A 17,782-nucleotide genomic window follows, 5' to 3' on the forward strand; every position below is an offset into this window, starting at 1 on the left:
ATTGACATGTTGTTATATCAGAGACTTGAGGCACAATGGAAGCACAAAGAAAATGTGAAAATCTAGTTTATAACTGCAAATTTTGCAGTAAGCATTACTGAACTCTATAGTGTCCTACAGTAACACAAGTTAAATCAGCTTTTATGGCAAATCCTGTCACCTTGTCCCACCAATCCTGCCTGGGCATCGCTGAGAGAGCGTCTCAAAATCCCTGAAGGGGTTTACAGTTCTGCAAGATCATAGGGTTTGCGATTTTGCCTCTTTGTCTCTTTGTCCACCAAGCCTATCCTATTTCCAACTGAGAGCTCTGCCGAGGCTTGCCTGTTCGGGGCAGCTGGGAAAGGCAATCGTCAACTCAGAGAAACTGAATGGTGTGAGACCACTTATTGCTGTAAAGGCCACCTGATCTCAACCCAATGACTCCACTTATGCTGTCAACACTTTGTTAAGCATCTTAGTCCTGAGTAAAATGTGTGAGAATGAAGTAGCCGAAGAGATGCCTTCTTATAATCAGTGTCAGATCAGCAGATTTTACAGCAGATGTGTCACAACAGATTAAATAGACTGTTGGTAAGTATACAATTGTAAAATGGGCTTATCGATTCAGTAACAGGGAAAAAAAAGATTGTTAAATTTATCACATGTTCTCTAGATGCACTAAGGCCAGAGAATGAATATTAGTCCAACACATTGCAAATGCATTGTTCTGTTGTATATGCAATGGGGTTTACAAATGTGAGACCTCTGGTGAAAATGCTAAATAAAATAATAAAATAAAATAATAGAAAGCACTGATGCATTAAAAGCTAAAAATGCTTACTTTCAGGTACTTAAATATTTTTCTGTCTGCAGCTAATCATTTGCTAAAAAATATAAGTGAATTGTCACATTACAAACACTAGCAAAATGTTACGTGGTTGAAATTCCAATTACTTCCTTTAAAAGATTCCAGATATTCATATCAAAGTTTAAAGAGATTTTTTCCTTGCCAACATTTCCTACTTTTAATCTTTGAAATCACACAATTATGTATAAACATACACACATTTTAATCTGGACTTGTTTGTCTAGTTTCAGACAAACTTGCTGCATGCTCTGGGATGCCTAGCAACCAAAAGTCTGTGGATGTTTGTTTATTCTGAGATGAGCTGCTAACTGCCCAGTTGGAGGTTAATCCAGTGGTCGCAACAGCCATACTCTGAGCTTTAAAACCCCTGGTGACGGATGTTCATCAATTCAAACATCTAGCAGGTCATGTTGACACCTGGTACAGAGAACGAAAAGACATGAACGCTTCGGAAAGATAATGAGACCCAAAATACTGCTGTCAAGAGTTACGTAATTGTGGCATGCAGTTCGTCAAACTGTCGTTTATGGCATCCAGGACACTTTATTTTAAAAGACACTTTTGCAAAGAAGAATCATATGAACTGAATGTCATAACACTGAATAAATCACCAAGAAATGAATGCAGTGTTTCTGTTCATTCACCAGGATTTGAAATGGATGATGTGAGCCAGAAACTGCAGAAAAACTAAGGTAGCATTGATCACTGCTTTCTCTAATAGACTAACCTCCCAATTTGCATGCATGATGGATTAAGTTCTTTAACCGGTGATCTTCTGAGCTATTTTTGCACCGAGATCATTTTTCTCACCCTCTTGATAAATGATATGACTACAAACTCAGCTAATTAGCTGGATGCAGCTCAAGTGTCAAGTGCAAAATACTGCAAACAAAATGGATCTGTTCATTATGATTCTTTACATGTAATGTATGTATCAGATTACTGCAAACTTTCCACAAGCATCACAGCAAAAAAAGAAAGAAAGAACGAAAAACCGTCTTTGGATGTTAAAACGGTCTTAAAACCAGACTTGTCTAAAAGTATAAAATAAGTTATATATAAGCTTAATAAAGTTATATAAGCCTTAAACAGCCATGATGCCATCTAAAAACCTACAAAGAACAAAGTATATTGCAGAAAATAATCTGACGAACAAAAGTTTGATTATGGGTGTAACTATACCATCATGTCCCGATTCGATACATATCACGATACTTAACTTACAATACGATATTATTGCAATACTCCAAGACATATGATAAAAGGTTAACAAAAAATGCACTGTTTTTAAAATGCTAAATTTGATATTACATTGGGGGTGGAAATGATTAGGCGCTGGTAACCAAATGCACTGCACAATGGTGACACCAGAATAAAAATATTCATTCTGAAGCTGAAAATACAGAATTATTTTAGACGAATATGCTTGTACTCTGTCACTGACTAGATATGTCACTGACACTAAAACTCTGTAAACTTGAATTTTTTTCTCACAGTAATTTTTTTTATTTTGGGTGAACTATACACAATACAGATTGTCACTATGCACGACACATATTGTTGCATTTTTGTGATATATTGCAACATGATATATTGTGACACCTCATTTATGATTCTTACATGCTTTGTTCATCACAATAATTTTCACAAATAACTGCAGCTTTTATGAATTTTGAAACTTAATTACAATCGCTTAGGCCTTTAAACTACAGACAAACTACACCATAGTTGCATGACTTCAACTTTATTTAAAAAGAATTTCCCTAAGAATTTGAATACTTCAAGAGAGCGTTTTTGTAAACACTATAATGATGTTTAATGTTCCAGATGACCTCTGTAGTCCCATTTAGCCACTTGTTAGCAACCACTTTTGTAAAAGCTTAAAAAAATACTAGAGGGCATGTATTTTATGTAGAATAAAATGTGCAAATATCATGTGCTTGTGTTTAACCAAAAACCTATTTAAAAAACACATTGGATTTAGAATGATGGAACATATCATGTATACCCCCAACTCAAGAACCAAAATGAAATTGTAAGGCATTTAACAGAAACAGAAACCCCCTGTGTGAAACCTGTTAAGTTGTGGAAATTGCTTCATATTTATTGTAAACAGAGGCCCAATCAACCCAAAGCAATTTTAGTGGTCACAGAGAAGCTTGGCAACCACTGCAACATTTACTTTCAACTCTCTTTAAGCCTTCAGCAGTTGCTTGAGGGCTCAGATGTGGATACAGTAAGATATCAGGTATCTGAGGTCAGAGCAATCGCTAATTTCACTGATATGTGAGACACAAAGTATTGTAACTGTGTTAAAGATTCATTTGACACAAATTCATTTGGCTAAAATTATGATTCCTAGGTCTTACAGGATATGTAAAGAAAAGTACTTGTCCAAAGGTCTCAGAGTCCAATCACTGATTTAAGAGTACACAAAGGGAATAACATTTCACTGGCACCATTCACTTATCATCTTGACCATAAGGCATGTGTTAGGATTGGACTCCCATAAAAGGTGCAGAGATAAGCAACTGGACCAATCTCCCCAGGGATTTCAGCTAATAAGAGCAATCGTATTTATAGAGGGTCATTTTAATGCATCCACTCAATCACTGGCCGTCTCTCCCTGCAGCCCCTCAGAAGCTCATTGAGTAACTGAAGGTGAGTTTTACTCACTATTACAAATGGCAGTCTGCTCTTCTGATATCTTCAAGGTGGTTTAAGAAGCTACAGAAGGAACCTAGTTTGCAGAGGCCATCATTTTAGCTTTAAGTTTTGTTCGTATTTTGTGGATGACACCTCTCTGATTGCTTTAGCCTGGTATGTTGTAAAAAAATGTACGGTTCTGTTTACTGCTTTTAAGACATAAACAACGATGTCTACAGAACGATTTGACTGCCATTACTGCAAGGACACTTTGCTGGGAAAGAAATACATCCTTAAGGAGGACACACAATATTGCACAAAATGCTATGAGAATCTGTTTGCGAACTGCTGTGAGGTGTGTTCTTTGCCGATTGGCTGCAACTGTAAGGTAAGCATTAGAAAACAATTACCGCCATCACGATTTACACATTTACAGTACATTTGAAAATTCAATGAATTACATTAAACAAATTCTTTTGAATGCAACTGAACCAAAAGTTTGTGAGAGCAATTAATAAAGACTTAAAATGAGTGACAGAAAGTCAGAACAGATTTGCAAGCTTCTAACCAGACTTTCTCTGCATGCATAATGAAGGACCTTTCCTACAAGGACCGGCACTGGCATGAAAACTGCTTCAAGTGCGCCAAATGCAGTCGATCATTGGTGGAAAAACCATTTTCTGCTAAAGATGACCTTATGCTTTGCACCGAGTGCTATTCTCATGAGTATTCTTCCAAGTGCAGCACCTGCAAGAAGACTATCATGCCAGGTAAAACGCTTTGTATCTTTATCTGTTTTGAAAAATAGAATTGTAACTATATTTATTTCATAAAAATATCTCATAAAATGTTCAGGATCTCAGTGTAAAAAGGTGGCCTTCTGCTCATGTGTTAGGATCACGAAAAATGGAGTACAAAGGGAACAGCTGGCATGAGACATGCTTTCTGTGTCAACGCTGTCAGCAGCCAATAGGAACCAAGTCTTTCATCCCTAAAGATAACAATTACTTCTGTGTCCCTTGTTTTGAGAAGCAATTCGCCTACCAATGCTGTGCTTGTAAAAAAGTAAGTCACACATGCTTGCAAGGAATCAGACATTTGAAAAGCAATATTACAGTTATAGTTTAGTCAAAAATGACACATTTACCATCCTGTTGTTCCAAACCAGTATGGCTGTTTTTCTAATGTGGAATACAAAAAAGAAAAGAAAAATGCACTGGTAATTTTTTTATGCATCTGGGGCTTTTGAGATTCAAAAAGCATGCAAAAGCACCACAAACATAGCCAAATTCTCACACAAAGCTCTCACTTTGCACCAAAAGATGTGACATACAGTGCATGTTTTTCCATAATTCTTTATTGTGCTTTTGCATTTTTCTTCAACCATGAAAGCTTTGTCCCCATTTATTGCAGTTGTATTGAAATGAGCAAGCAGTTCAAATAAGTTCAACATGAGGATAAGTAAAAAAATTGCTATGTTTCCATCCACCTATTTTTATGCAAATTTTGGGATATCGCATTTACAAAAAAGGCTGGATGGAAATGCTAAAATGTGCATAAATTCTAAAAATGTGCATAAAACCGTATACACTCAATTGAATTGTAGAAAGGGGTTTGTTCCTGTGATCTCCTGAATTTTTGGAGATTTAATAAAGTCTGTTATTTGAATCGTCTTTGTGAGTGCTACCTGCAAACGTGGCACATCAACCCATTTTACTCTATTTTACGTTTTAACGAATTGGTGGTTAAAGTTGTGTTTTCTCATGAGATTGGGTTAGAATTTTCATTTTTGAGTGAATTATTCCTTTAAATGTGCAATATAGAGCTGGTAAGTCCCGCCCATCCGTAAAACCCCAACTGGACCTCTAGGTTGAAAAATCGTCAATGCAAGTGAATGGGAGAAAATAATTATTTTCTGGTCCCGTTTGAATTGTGCCATGAATGTGAACATATGTTGTCTGTGAATTTTTTATATAACTTTTCATGTTACGAGTTTGATAGTATATGGTATGATTTTTCAGCTAGCAGTTGTGGAAAAGACATAACGAGAAAGACTACATGTCGCCTATGTGACGTCACCCCATAAAGTTGACTTACCCGTGGTTTTCGCCAACCTCAACGATTTTGTCCTCTCCCTGAAAGAAGGCGGTGAAGTGCACCAAAGACACAGCCATGTTTAGCGGGATCCGTGAGCTAGTGTCCATGTGCTAGTGGTGTTGACGTTTCAAACGCGTCGAAAGCAGCGAGGAGTTGTAGTCCACAAAGTGCTCTCACACAAAGTCTAACCGTATCAAACTTCTACCCTCTAAATTGTAGCATTCTTTACACGAAAAATTATATAAAAAATTCACAGACAACATATGTTCACATTCATGGCAAAATTCAAACGGGACCAGAAAATAATTATTTTCTCCCATTCACTTGCATTGACGATTTTTCAACCTAGAGGTCCAGTGGGGTTAGCAGAAGGGGCGGGACTTACCAGCTCTATAGACCCTTTTACAGTTGGTAAACATGGTGACGTATTTGTGTGGGCGGGGCTTAGCTGGAGGCAGAAAGATCCCTCTGGCCGCTTCACTAACGTTAGTTTGCCAGTTTTGTTAGCTTGTTTTTTAACAATGACTGGAGAAAATCCAATTTTATCTTAATGTGCAAGGTCACTCACTGTCCAGGGCCGCGATTGTTATTTGCAAAAGTTAATTTTAACGGACGGAACCAGATCGGCCGACCCGTACACTCAGTTAATAGATGAACGATCTGACAGGATTAATGTCAACGCTACCTCCGGTTGAGAAGCCTGCTCTACACCTACCCGATAGAGAAACTGAGCGTAAAGAGAAACTGAGGGCATATAGCCTACATCTTTAGATGCCTATAACTATGTGCTGAATGGTCATGTACAAGACGTGTGGTACGATCCACAGTTCTGCCTAGCCAGCGCCACGGCCAGAAGACGACAATGTAAAGAGTGACATTACGGTGCAATTGTAATTATGTGAATATTTTCTTGACATAAAAATTCCAGATACAGCATATTCATTTTTGTATTTGATTACCCTTGAATTCTTACCAGGTTCTTCAAAAAGTCTAGTCCCAATCAATCAAAACAACAATCGGATGATTCACAAATAATCACAATGATTTAGAAAACATTATGCGATAAAATGTAAAATTGGAGCCTGTACTCCGTCGATTCTAGAACCCAACAACACAACAAGATGACATTTAATAATAATAATAGTAATTTAAGCTCCTTATTATGTAGTCGAATCTGTGCTGGTTTGTATTGGCCGCCTCCAGTTTTCACTCTGTTTTGCCTCCAGCTAGCGCCGTGACGTAACTGTGACGCCGGCGCAAAAGGGGTTTATTGTCCAACACTTATTGTGCTCTACTGAAATCCACACTTTCAATTCTGTAGTCCATTACAACTGGTGGTGTCACGTATCTCGATAAGCCCTGGCACCGCGAGTGTTTCACTTGCATTGGATGCAAGAGGCAACTGGCAGGCCAGCGCTTCACCTCGAGAGAAAACTACCCATACTGCCTGGATTGCTTCAGTAATCTGTATGCCAAGAAGTGCGTGGGCTGCACTAAGCCAATTACTAGTATGTTTTCATTCTTTACATCTGGCGGCTATTTTTATACGCCTCTAAATTAAAATGAAAAATTTCATCAGCATTGTACTCGACTATAAAACAACTGTGTGTGTGTGTGTCCAGGCTTGGCAGGTGCTAAGTACATCTCGTTCGAAGAGCGGCAGTGGCACAGTGAGTGTTTCACGTGTATGCAGTGCTCTGTGTCTCTGGTGGGCCGTGGATTCCTCACCCAGCGGGATGACATCCTGTGCACCGACTGTGGAAGGGAGAAGTGAGCTGTGAGCTCCAGGGTCAGACAACCACAACAGCAGCACAACTGTTGCAGGAAAGCTATTGAGGGCAAAATAGATTTAGATTTGGATTTCTGCTCACATAAATGGAATGATGAATAAACATGAACAATGAATAGATTAATTATGTTTGTCGCCTGCTGATTAGGATGCTTAATGTTTTGTTTAATAAGTTTACAATAATGAAAATTTGGAAACAATTGTCATGGGATAATATTGAAAATGTATGAAAAGTTCAAAAGTTCAAGCACACACAAAGTGCGCTTTTAGTCAATAAACGTATGTTTTCTTCTTGTCTACTGCCTGTTTTTTAAAGTCTAAAGACACATAAACACAATTCCCCATACTACAACTACAATGCATACATTAATGGCCACTATGAATGAGGTGAAAGGTGGGAATGACACCATGTCAGAATTACTGTAATTTTTATGATTCTGACTTGTAAAAAGAATTCACATCCTCGTAGAACTTGTAATTACAACTTGTAAACTCTGGATTTTTTGAGAGCTCTAACTTGTACCTCACCGCTGTAGCGTCATGCCTGCGGCTTCAAATATAGTAGTGACGTAGCTTGTCATATTTTGCTGCAATTCCTATAATTGACTATTGGTAATGCTAAATATGTCTGAAAATAACCAGACATAAAATACAGTTTAATGTAGCAAGCAGCAAAGAGCTGGACAATGTCTGCCCTGTTTAAATAAGATAAGTCAACTTAAAAGGCATTTGCACATTGACTAATATTGTGGATTTGTCTATTTATTGAGTCCAGCAGCTCTAATTAGTTATTATGGTAATCATGACATGGTGTGAACGCACCTCTAATCTCATGTAAGTGTAGAAGACATATTTAAACATATTTGTCAAAAATGTATGATTTATTTATTAATAATTACTGAGTACACCTTTAACTATAATCCACTTTTAGACTATTCACTCTAGGAAAACTTGTTTCTAGGTTATACTAGGAATTTTTAACCAAAGGTTTTATATCTCTGAGTCTCTTTCTTGGATATTTGGCATTGTGCAACCAGCCTATTCAGAGCCATCAGAGTAAAAGCAGTAAAACTGCTGACACCAACTTCCTCCCAGGATGAGAGTCACATGGTAAGGTCAAAATACACTTGAGCAAACTAACACTGACAGCTTCTACGCTAATGAGGTGAGACCGTTCTTAACTCGTTTCATTTAGCATTGTGGCTAACAAACACTGTATATATGGGACATATTATTTGAATTGGTTGTATTTTTATTATGTGTTTGCTTTGTTTGCAGCATAGATTTCTGTGCTAATGAAGGCTGTTTTCTTTCTCTACCCAGTTTACTAGGTTTCTCATTTATTTTTAAGTGCTACTGAGAGCTAAATTAAGAGTAAATAACCATGAAAGTCTTTACTCCTGTGCTAGTCTTCCAAAAAATACCCTCAGGGAGAGGCAGAGACAAATCCAGCATTCAATGTTTGGAGTGTTTTGGTAAAAACCTCTATATTGGGTCCAAAGAGGGACTCATCGAGTACATCACTCTAAATAGCGTGAGCGGTGAAGAAAGCCTTTCAGTGCGGGAGGCGGGGAAAAGACAGATGGGCCGGAGCGGAGCAATCGGCCAGCTGACGGCGGTCCCTTTTCTGAATCATCTCTTAGTTCTCTGGGATGGTTCAGTCACGGCGCTTAACATGTTCTCCCTGGAACCCATTCCTGCCCTGAAGAAAATCCAGAATGTGTCACTCTTCTATGTCACTGAGTCAGTGGTTCGGACTGATTCAGTGGAGCTCATTGCAGCTTCGGCCAAGAGGAAAATAGTGAGCATTTATAATGTGTGTGCGGACAGATGGGAGTGTGTGAGACAGGTGGCTCTGCCGCAGGAGCCTGTGGTTCTGGCTGCGCATGGGACGTGTTTGTGTGTGGCCACTTGTGACAGATATTTGCTCCATGATTATCAGAGCCAAACCACCTTAGATCTTTTCCAACATAACCTGGGAAAACAAAATATCATTGCCAACAAATGTGGAAAAGGAGAATTCATTTTAAATGGGCCTGGAAATTTGGGTAAGAATTTCTATACCCTTATCTCATATGAGTCAAACGAGTCAAATGAGTTAAAAGAATAAAAAAAATATGGACTCAAGCATTTATCATTACATTTTTTATCTTAACTGACTGTTATGCACCTTAGCAATTATATAGCTGTATTTAAATCATTGGCTAGTTTATTACTATTTTTATTACTTTTTTTTATTCTCTTTTATTTTCAATGATTTAATTCAAATTAATTGTAGAATAAATAAATCATACTTAAGTGAGAACTCCATTAACTCACTTGAACTATAAAAGAGCAACTCCTGATTTTTATATATATTATATATAATTTAATAAATTAAAAATATTCAACTGAAACACTTGACACATTGAGAGCTAATTATTGTGCAAATTAATTATTTGCTTTAAAAGTAACAAAGTAAAAGCGGCCTATATGTTATGCAGGCATGTTTGTGATGAAGAATGGTACTTCCCAGCATCCTCCTGTACAGTGGCCTGATGGAGTGGTGGACGCTGCAGTGCATTTCCCATATGTGCTGGCTCTACAAAATCAGACAGTTCATATCTACAGCATTCTGGACCAACAGCTGAAGCAAACTGTCCTTTTACAAAGTGCCAAATCTCTCGTCTCAACAGAAGGTTCGTTTTACAATCCAACATTAATCTTTCAAAAATCATTCATCAGTCCGTTCAGAGGCGCCATAATTGTTCTTCATTGCTCGTATATTTAAGTTCTGCTTGGATCTGGGAAAACGACTAAAAATGCTATTTTAATCATGCCAGGCCAGTAGTTGGCGATGTCACGTGCGCATTAACTCACTGTTTTCACAAATTCGCATTTTTGTAGTTTACACGATTACAATATCGTTTAAAAAAAACTTGCACACTGTTTTCAAAAGTTTTCAGGCCCCCAAAACTCTGTTGTCATGTAAATGAACAGCCAAAACCATAAAAAGTTTTGAGTTTTTAGCTGATAACGGTGTAAACTACTAAAATGGAAAAAAAAATTCCTTCGCGTTTTTCAGGTACAGAGGGCAACGTTGTCAAAATGATCCCGTTCACACAGATCCGTGAAAACGACTAAATACGCTGTATTATTCTGTCAGGCCAGTAGTTGGCGATGTCACTAAGTAAATAAACTATAAGCGCTTTTAAATGAACGTGTAATGTGCATGTGCATGATGTCACCGTTTTCACACATTTGTGTTTTTGTCGTTTACACTGAGACGATAAAGGCATCGTATTCAAACACTTGCACTGAAACCTGTTTTCAAAAGGTTGGGTTTTCAGGACCCAAAACACCATTGTCGTGTAAATGAACGACCAAAACACATAAAAAGTTTTCAGTTTTTATCTAATAATAATTTATCTTGTCATACTTTTGATTATACAGTCATTTAATGGGACACTTTTAATTATTTCCTAACTCTTTCTTCTTTACTTCTCTTTCACTTTATAAGAAAGTGTTTTCGTTGTTGCTGACAAAGAGATTCACCGGCTGTCACCAGTTCCGCTGGAGGATCAGATTCAAGAGCTGGTTAAGAGACAGAGAGTTGATGAAGCCCTGACACTCCTGGACAGGGTTCAAGATCTCTTGCCAAAGGATTCGTATAAGGTAAGACTGATGATAAAGAACTAAACAGAGTGGATTTATGTCTTATCTTCCTTTAATACACTAGACAGATGTAATCCATAAGCCAGTGTAAATCAAGGAAGTCTACAATACCCACCATTCAATGGCACTAAATAATGAGAGACAGACACATAGACAGATAGACAGATAGATAGATAGATAGATAGATAGATAGATAGATAGATAGATAGATAGATAGATAGATAGATAGATAGATAGATAGATAGATAGATAGATAGATAGATAGATAGATAGATAGATAGATAGACATACTGTCAGCATACACTGCTACTTTTGAATGGTCATCAATAAAGAAACAACACAGATTAATGCTGTAGTTACAGCATGTACCAGCAGGGGGTAATGGACCGTGCTCTTTGACCCATTGGTGTCAATAATACCTCATTAATTCATAATTTGCTAACTCATGGATTATGTTTAATGAGTAGGTACATTTAGCTGAAAAAAAAAATCATATGAGAATAAATGCTTAAAGCATAGAAACCACACATAATGCCTTTAATGGTGCCAGGGGGTCAGTGAAAATAAGTAGGTCTGTGACTGAGCTTCTTAGACACACTGAGCAAAGGTAATTCATATGTGCACTTGCACTAGATGCACAGATGTCATTCCATTAGGATTGAAAATCATCTTACGGTATTAAGCAAAGGTCAAAGATGCATTAGTTCACAGACTGAATGTATGAGCTCACATCAAATGTATACTGCAAGATTTTAGAATTAAATGTGCTCTAAGCTTAATATTTTATATATATACATATTTATTTTAATATTATTTTAACATTATTTTACACACACACACACACACACACACATATATATATGGGAGAGGAAGCTGATACATGGTTATGACAAAACAACAGCTGAACTCAATCTTTCATGTCATTCATCACTTTACTTTTAGGATCTACATAAAAATGTCATCTGTACATCTGGAATGATAAAGTTCTACAGAGAGGCTTTTGTGGAGGCAAAGGCGCTTTTTATGTAAGTAATGCTTTAACATTTAATTGTATTTGGGAAACCAATTCGACAGCTTTTGCTTTAAAAATAAATGAATACTGCAAATGACCACACAGCTGTAGTAAATTGTGACAGATTATTGGAGTACATTCACAAGAAAATACTATTTCAGTCATTCACATTTCACATATAAATCAATGTGTTGCTGTTTCTCTTTCATTATTTGTGAAATTTCCTATCAATTTCTAAGTGAAAACTGTAGTACTGTAAATCTGAAACCAATTTTTGTTCCCTGTGTAATCTTTTATTTTCCAGTAAAGGTGAACTAGACCCAAGGGAAATCATTAGCCTTTATCCAGCTATGCCTGTTGTGAGTGAAGACTTTACACCTCAGACAACAGCAGTCAGCAATGCCAAGGACCTGTGGACGTTAAGTCGAGACGACTGGCCGACATTTCAGCAATACCTAAGCTTTTTGGATGACTTCTTGAGAGAAGTCAGGCCAACAGGACAGGGCCAAATATGTCCTCAGGACATTGACTCTGCGCTCTTTAAGCTGTATTTGGAACAAGCAGAATATGAAAAACTGGACCAGCTCGTGTCGTCGCAGAATGACTGTAACCTCCAAATGTGTGTGCCTGACTTGGAACAACACAAAAGGTTTGCGCTCATCATTTGAGGCTACTTCAGCGTTTACAGGTTATTTTCTAGTGCACTTAAGAGCCAAACTAATTTCCTGCCATTTCAGGTTTTTCACACTTGGATTGCTCTATCAAAGCCAAGGCCAGCACTTCAATGCAATTCAGGTATCTTTGAATCATACTGAAAGATCAAGAGCGATGAGTATAGATGAATCAGGAAAGTAAGCTAGTTCTTTTTTTTCAGACCTGGGTTAAAATTGTGGAGGACCAGAGCGAAGACCCATTACACATCAGTGTCTTCCAGCATATAGTTAAAACTCTCTCAAATCTGAAACATAAACCCATCATCTGGAAGTTTGTAGATTGGGTTCTTCAGAGAGACCAAGAGGCAAGTATATACTGTTTATCAACAGTAGAGGGCAGAGTTATACAGATTTCATTTAGTTTAGTACTCTTTTGCCCCTGGCATGGCAATATAAAAGAAACAACATTATGTTCCTAGGATTTGAACAAACAAGCTCTAGAACAGCAATTTATCTAAAATAGATTTTTTTGTAACAATGTAAAAGTCTTTACTATCACTTTTGATCAACTGAGTGTGTCCTTGCTTAATGAAAGTATTGATTTCTTAAAAAAAAAAACAGCATTTTGAACAGTATTTGATTTATTGCATTGCCAGCAATGTGTTTGAAATGCTTCTAAATCATGCTCTTTATTTGAATACAGGCTGGGATACGGATCTTTACAAAGATGCATGCAAGCAGCCACATTATGTTTGCACCGGAGGAAGTCTTTACCATTCTCAACAACTACGCAGCTGCCATGATTCTTTACTTGGAATTTTTAGTCAATGAATTACACAGCAAGGTACTATTCTGCTTGCAGCCTGATGAGGATTTGTAGGATCATGAGGAATCAGATTTACATTGAATTACAAAAAGCTTATATATTTGAAACAGTGTTTCTATAGTGTTATTATATCTATTAATATCTAAAATTAGATTGTATTACTTAATTATTTTTTTCAGTTTTAATTTTAGTTACATTTTTAGTAATTGTGTTATGTGCTTTTGTCATTTTTAATATTTAAAAAAATTATTATTTTTTCAGTTTGTAATTTTAGTACTTTAACTTAATGGAAATTAGAAATGTTGCAATGGCAACTAACTAAAATAAGTTTTTCATATAATATTTTTCTTTTATTTAAGCTTTATTTCACTTAACAGAAATGTGTATAATAGTTTTAGGTTTAGTTAATGAAAACAACACTGGTATACATTTTTTGGTTACGCTTTATTTTAAGGTGTCATTGTTACAGTGTAATTCTATATTTAAGTACTGAGTAATATTAATTAACCACATGTAGGCTACTTACTATAGGGTTAGGGTAGGATTAGGATTTGGTTGAGGGTTAGTTGCATGTAATTATGCATCATTTAATGTTATTACTATGGTAGTTTAGATGTAACATATGTAACAAGGACACTGTAAAATAAAGTGTTACCAATTTTTTTTAACATTCATAACAAAACGCTTCCTCCTCAGTCCAAAAAGAGATTTATTGATACTAAGTTGCAAAAAAACTTATTCTGAACTTCTGCAATTCTGTGGCATCGCATAAACACATGACCGTCCACGTTTTACACATCAGCACTGGGCGATCAGACACATCACCCGGTCGTTCACAGTGACGTAATAAGGAGAAAGCAGGATAAATGCTATTATTTCTAAGTCTCAGGAACATATTACAGAAAGTTAAGTCTTAAATTAAAGACTAACAAGTTTCAAACAGAAATCACCATGGTTACTAAACAAATAGAACTCTAGAATTTGGATGAACCAATGATAAAGGCCCATTCACACCAGGGGACTATAACTACAACAATAAAAATATAGTTTTAAATATTGTTCTAAATATAAAAGTATAACAGAGTCCACATCACAACGAACAAAACCGGCACAGAGAAACAACATTGCTGGAATCAATTTCACAACTTTTTTCAAGCTGATGAATAAAAAACATTGACAGCCAATCAGAATTTATCCTACTTTAAAGAGCTCGAGCATTTAAAGCAGTAGACGACAGAACCGAAGATTGTGCTTATAATAAACAGAGTGATGTTGTGCGTTGGTGTGGACGCTAATATAGTTATCATTATAGCTATCTTTATAGTAATTGTTCTTGGTGTGATTTAAGAGTTAAATGTCTGAAAAAGTGTAAAACTTCTTCTCATTAAATAACACGGGACGTTTTCTTAAAGGCACAGCAGCAAAATGTAGACGTGTGTAAGGCTGAGGAGATTCGCTTACCCTTTAAAAACACATTTAAATAGATTTCCTTGAAATAGTTTCAAGTTACTTTTCGCCTAGCAACAACCTACATATCCCAGCATAAACTCTCCAGATAAATTGTTATTTGTTCACAAACCACTGTTAATTTCAACAGAAAAGCAAGCAGACTGATCCCTAAAAAGCTGTCACTCATCTTAGTTCATCGCGATCTCACCAAGTTCTGTTATAATCAATGAAGCTACAATCAACAGCAGTTGAGTGAGATAATTCCACGCTAGTCGGAAGTCCATGGCCAGGGGAAGGCTAAGGCCCTGTCCTAAATGGCATATCGCATGTGCACTTGATTGTGTCCACAAGACTATGTCCCATTTTTCATTTTGGGTATCAGAAGTGTACCCATGTGTTTAGGGTGCTATTTGGGATCGGGCCAAAGCCTTGCCCAGCCTTACACAAGCTCCACGTATGTCAGTAAGAGGGTGAAAAATAATTTTGAAAAATTACAATGCAAAAGACATTATAATTGGACCTCAATGACAAAATGAATGACATAACTCCTTTAATGTCAGTTTAAATTCCATTTAAGAAGCACATTTTCAATTCCCAGGAGGAAAAGCATCATGCCATGCTCATCTCATCATACATCAAATGGATACTGCAGTCAACTGAGGTTGACTACAGTAATGAAACCAGCAGGGAAGAGATGAGACATAAACTACAGATGTTACTCTGGCAATCTTCTTTATATAATGCGGATACTATATATGGTGAGCACAAAACATGCGGTTTAAGACCTCTGATACACTGTCAGGAAAAATGTAGAAAAGCGGTCACTGGGGCAGTACCCTTTGGGAGTAAATAAGGTAAAAAGATGTATTTTTTGTAAGTGGCAACTTTTGTAACTTTTTTTCTGAGAGTGTGCATCAAATTATGTTTTCAGTTCCTTATGCAAAGAGTCCGTGGATGAAATGAACTGCTATACCCTTTATTGTCACAGAGCAAATAACATCCTCGTCTCTTCATGTGGAGAAAGCAATTTTGCTTGGGAAATCTGGTAAACACAAAAAGGCCCTGCAGGTTTTGGTCTATGAAGAAAAAGACCAGCAGGCTGCCGTAAGCTACTGTTGGAGGACCTCTGCTGGACGAGACGGGAAGTTCACACAGGGAATGTTCCTCACCCTGCTTCAGATCTACCTCGAGTCCACTCATCATGTGATCGCAGCCGTGGACCTGCTGAACCAAAATGCAGCGTCTTTTGATTTAGTCAGTGTGTTGAGGGTGCTGCCGGGCTCCTGGTCTCTCAAACTGGTCCTGCGGTTCCTGTGTGAATCAATGAGAGGAACGGTGCATGACAAAAGAATGAGAGGACTGGAGATGAGCCTAGCCAAGGTGGAAACTCTAAGACACAAGCATGCCTTGGTGAGACGCACTCTAAATGAAGCCATTTAACATGTAAAAAGAGCATCTTGAATATTCAGTATTAACCCAAACAGCAATGCTAATGTTGTTCTTTATGCTCCCAGATGGAAGCAACGCATGGAAAAATCAGAGTTGACAAAGGATGCGTTTGCCATTCATGCCAGAAACGTCTAACGGGGCCCGAGTTTCTGCGCAGGCCGACAGGAGAGCTGACACACATTTCCTGTCATGGTGGTGAAAGCGGTCACTGAACAACAGACTATTATTCACACCTATTCCCATTTGCACTGCATTTATTCTCCCAGCAGATGCTGCCTTACTAGGTTGCTTACAATAAAGACTGTAATTACTGGACAGCAAGGCAATTACTAGGACAAATTGCTGAGAATATATGGCGTAAGCTAAGCTAGCCACAAACACCAACAGGAAACCACAACAACTGTACGTAGGCCTACAATGCACTTCTATACACCACAATATACAGTAGCTGGGATGATACTGTAAAATTGAAAATATACCTGTAGGCCAATTTCAAATAGCTCAAGTTTTCTATTTCAATATATTTTATAATGTAATTTATTCCTGTGATGGCAAAGCTGAATTTTCAGCATCATTACTCCAGTCTTCAGTGTCACATGATCCTTTAGAAATCATTCTAATATGATGATTTGCTGCTCAAGAAACATTTCTTATTATCCTCAATGATAAAAACAGTTGTGCTGCTTAACATTTTTAGGAAACCATGGTAATTTGATGAATATGAAGTTCAAAAGAACAGCATTTATTTAATAAAAAAAAAATCTTTTGTAACATAATAAATGGCTTTCCTCTCACTTTTGATAATTTTAATGCATCATTGCTGAATCAAAGTCTTTATATCAAATTTCAAATAAAATAATTTTGGCATTAATGTTTTTTTGTTTGCTTTTGAAATATGTTGTACTTTTTCTGCAAATAACAGACATACAAGTACAAGCCAAAGCCTAGGCATGCCAGTGTAAATAAAAATAAACTATTCTTTTCAACCATGTTCATTCATGCTTCATATAGATTCATTGAGGCTGTATGTCTTATGACTCGGCTGAAATGAGCTTTGCATTCTATAGTCCTCGACATGGGTGCCAGAGAACAAACTATATAATAAACAAGTCGACATGTCTTTTACACCCACTGGACTGGGTTGGCTCAGCTCTGTCTGCTTCTAGCCCAAGCATGGTGTGGAACTGGCAGCCTGACAAACCCAGGCTACACACCACTTCAGGACATGATGGTGCTCTCCAGACAAGCCACCTTATGTGGACAAATTCTTAGACCAGACTGTTTAGTTTGTGGACATGAAAAAATAAATGAGAAAAACACCTCAAATATTATACATGTTAATCATAATATATACCGAACA

The 17,782-nt window shown here is 37.1% G+C and overlaps 2 protein-coding genes across 2 annotated transcripts; both read left to right on the plus strand.

The window, feature by feature from the left end:
- Positions 1-3,722: 3,722 nt before the first annotated feature.
- On the plus strand, positions 3,723-7,364 carry fhl5 (four and a half LIM domains 5; the record flags this gene model as incomplete). Its single annotated transcript, XM_081347158.1, has 5 exons — positions 3,723-3,881; positions 4,089-4,263; positions 4,389-4,558; positions 6,912-7,098; positions 7,213-7,364. 5 exons carry the CDS (start codon positions 3,723-3,725, stop codon positions 7,362-7,364), a joined length of 843 nt encoding a protein of 280 aa, XP_081203284.1.
- Positions 7,365-8,465: 1,101 nt separating this feature from the next.
- LOC308679589 (transforming growth factor-beta receptor-associated protein 1) lies at positions 8,466-17,416 on the plus strand. Its single transcript, XM_081347124.1, has 11 exons — positions 8,466-9,427; positions 9,863-10,057; positions 10,879-11,033; positions 11,976-12,058; positions 12,350-12,694; positions 12,783-12,840; positions 12,920-13,063; positions 13,402-13,542; positions 15,572-15,731; positions 15,962-16,383; positions 16,488-17,416. Exons 1-11 carry the CDS (start codon positions 8,764-8,766, stop codon positions 16,632-16,634), a joined length of 2,514 nt encoding a protein of 837 aa, XP_081203250.1. The 5' UTR covers positions 8,466-8,763; the 3' UTR covers positions 16,635-17,416.
- Positions 17,417-17,782: the final 366 nt, after the last annotated feature.

The sequence above is a fragment of the Scardinius erythrophthalmus genome (genome assembly GCF_964197995.2).
Source record: "Scardinius erythrophthalmus genome assembly, chromosome: 19".
NCBI classification, from domain to species: Eukaryota; Metazoa; Chordata; class Actinopteri; order Cypriniformes; family Leuciscidae; genus Scardinius; species Scardinius erythrophthalmus.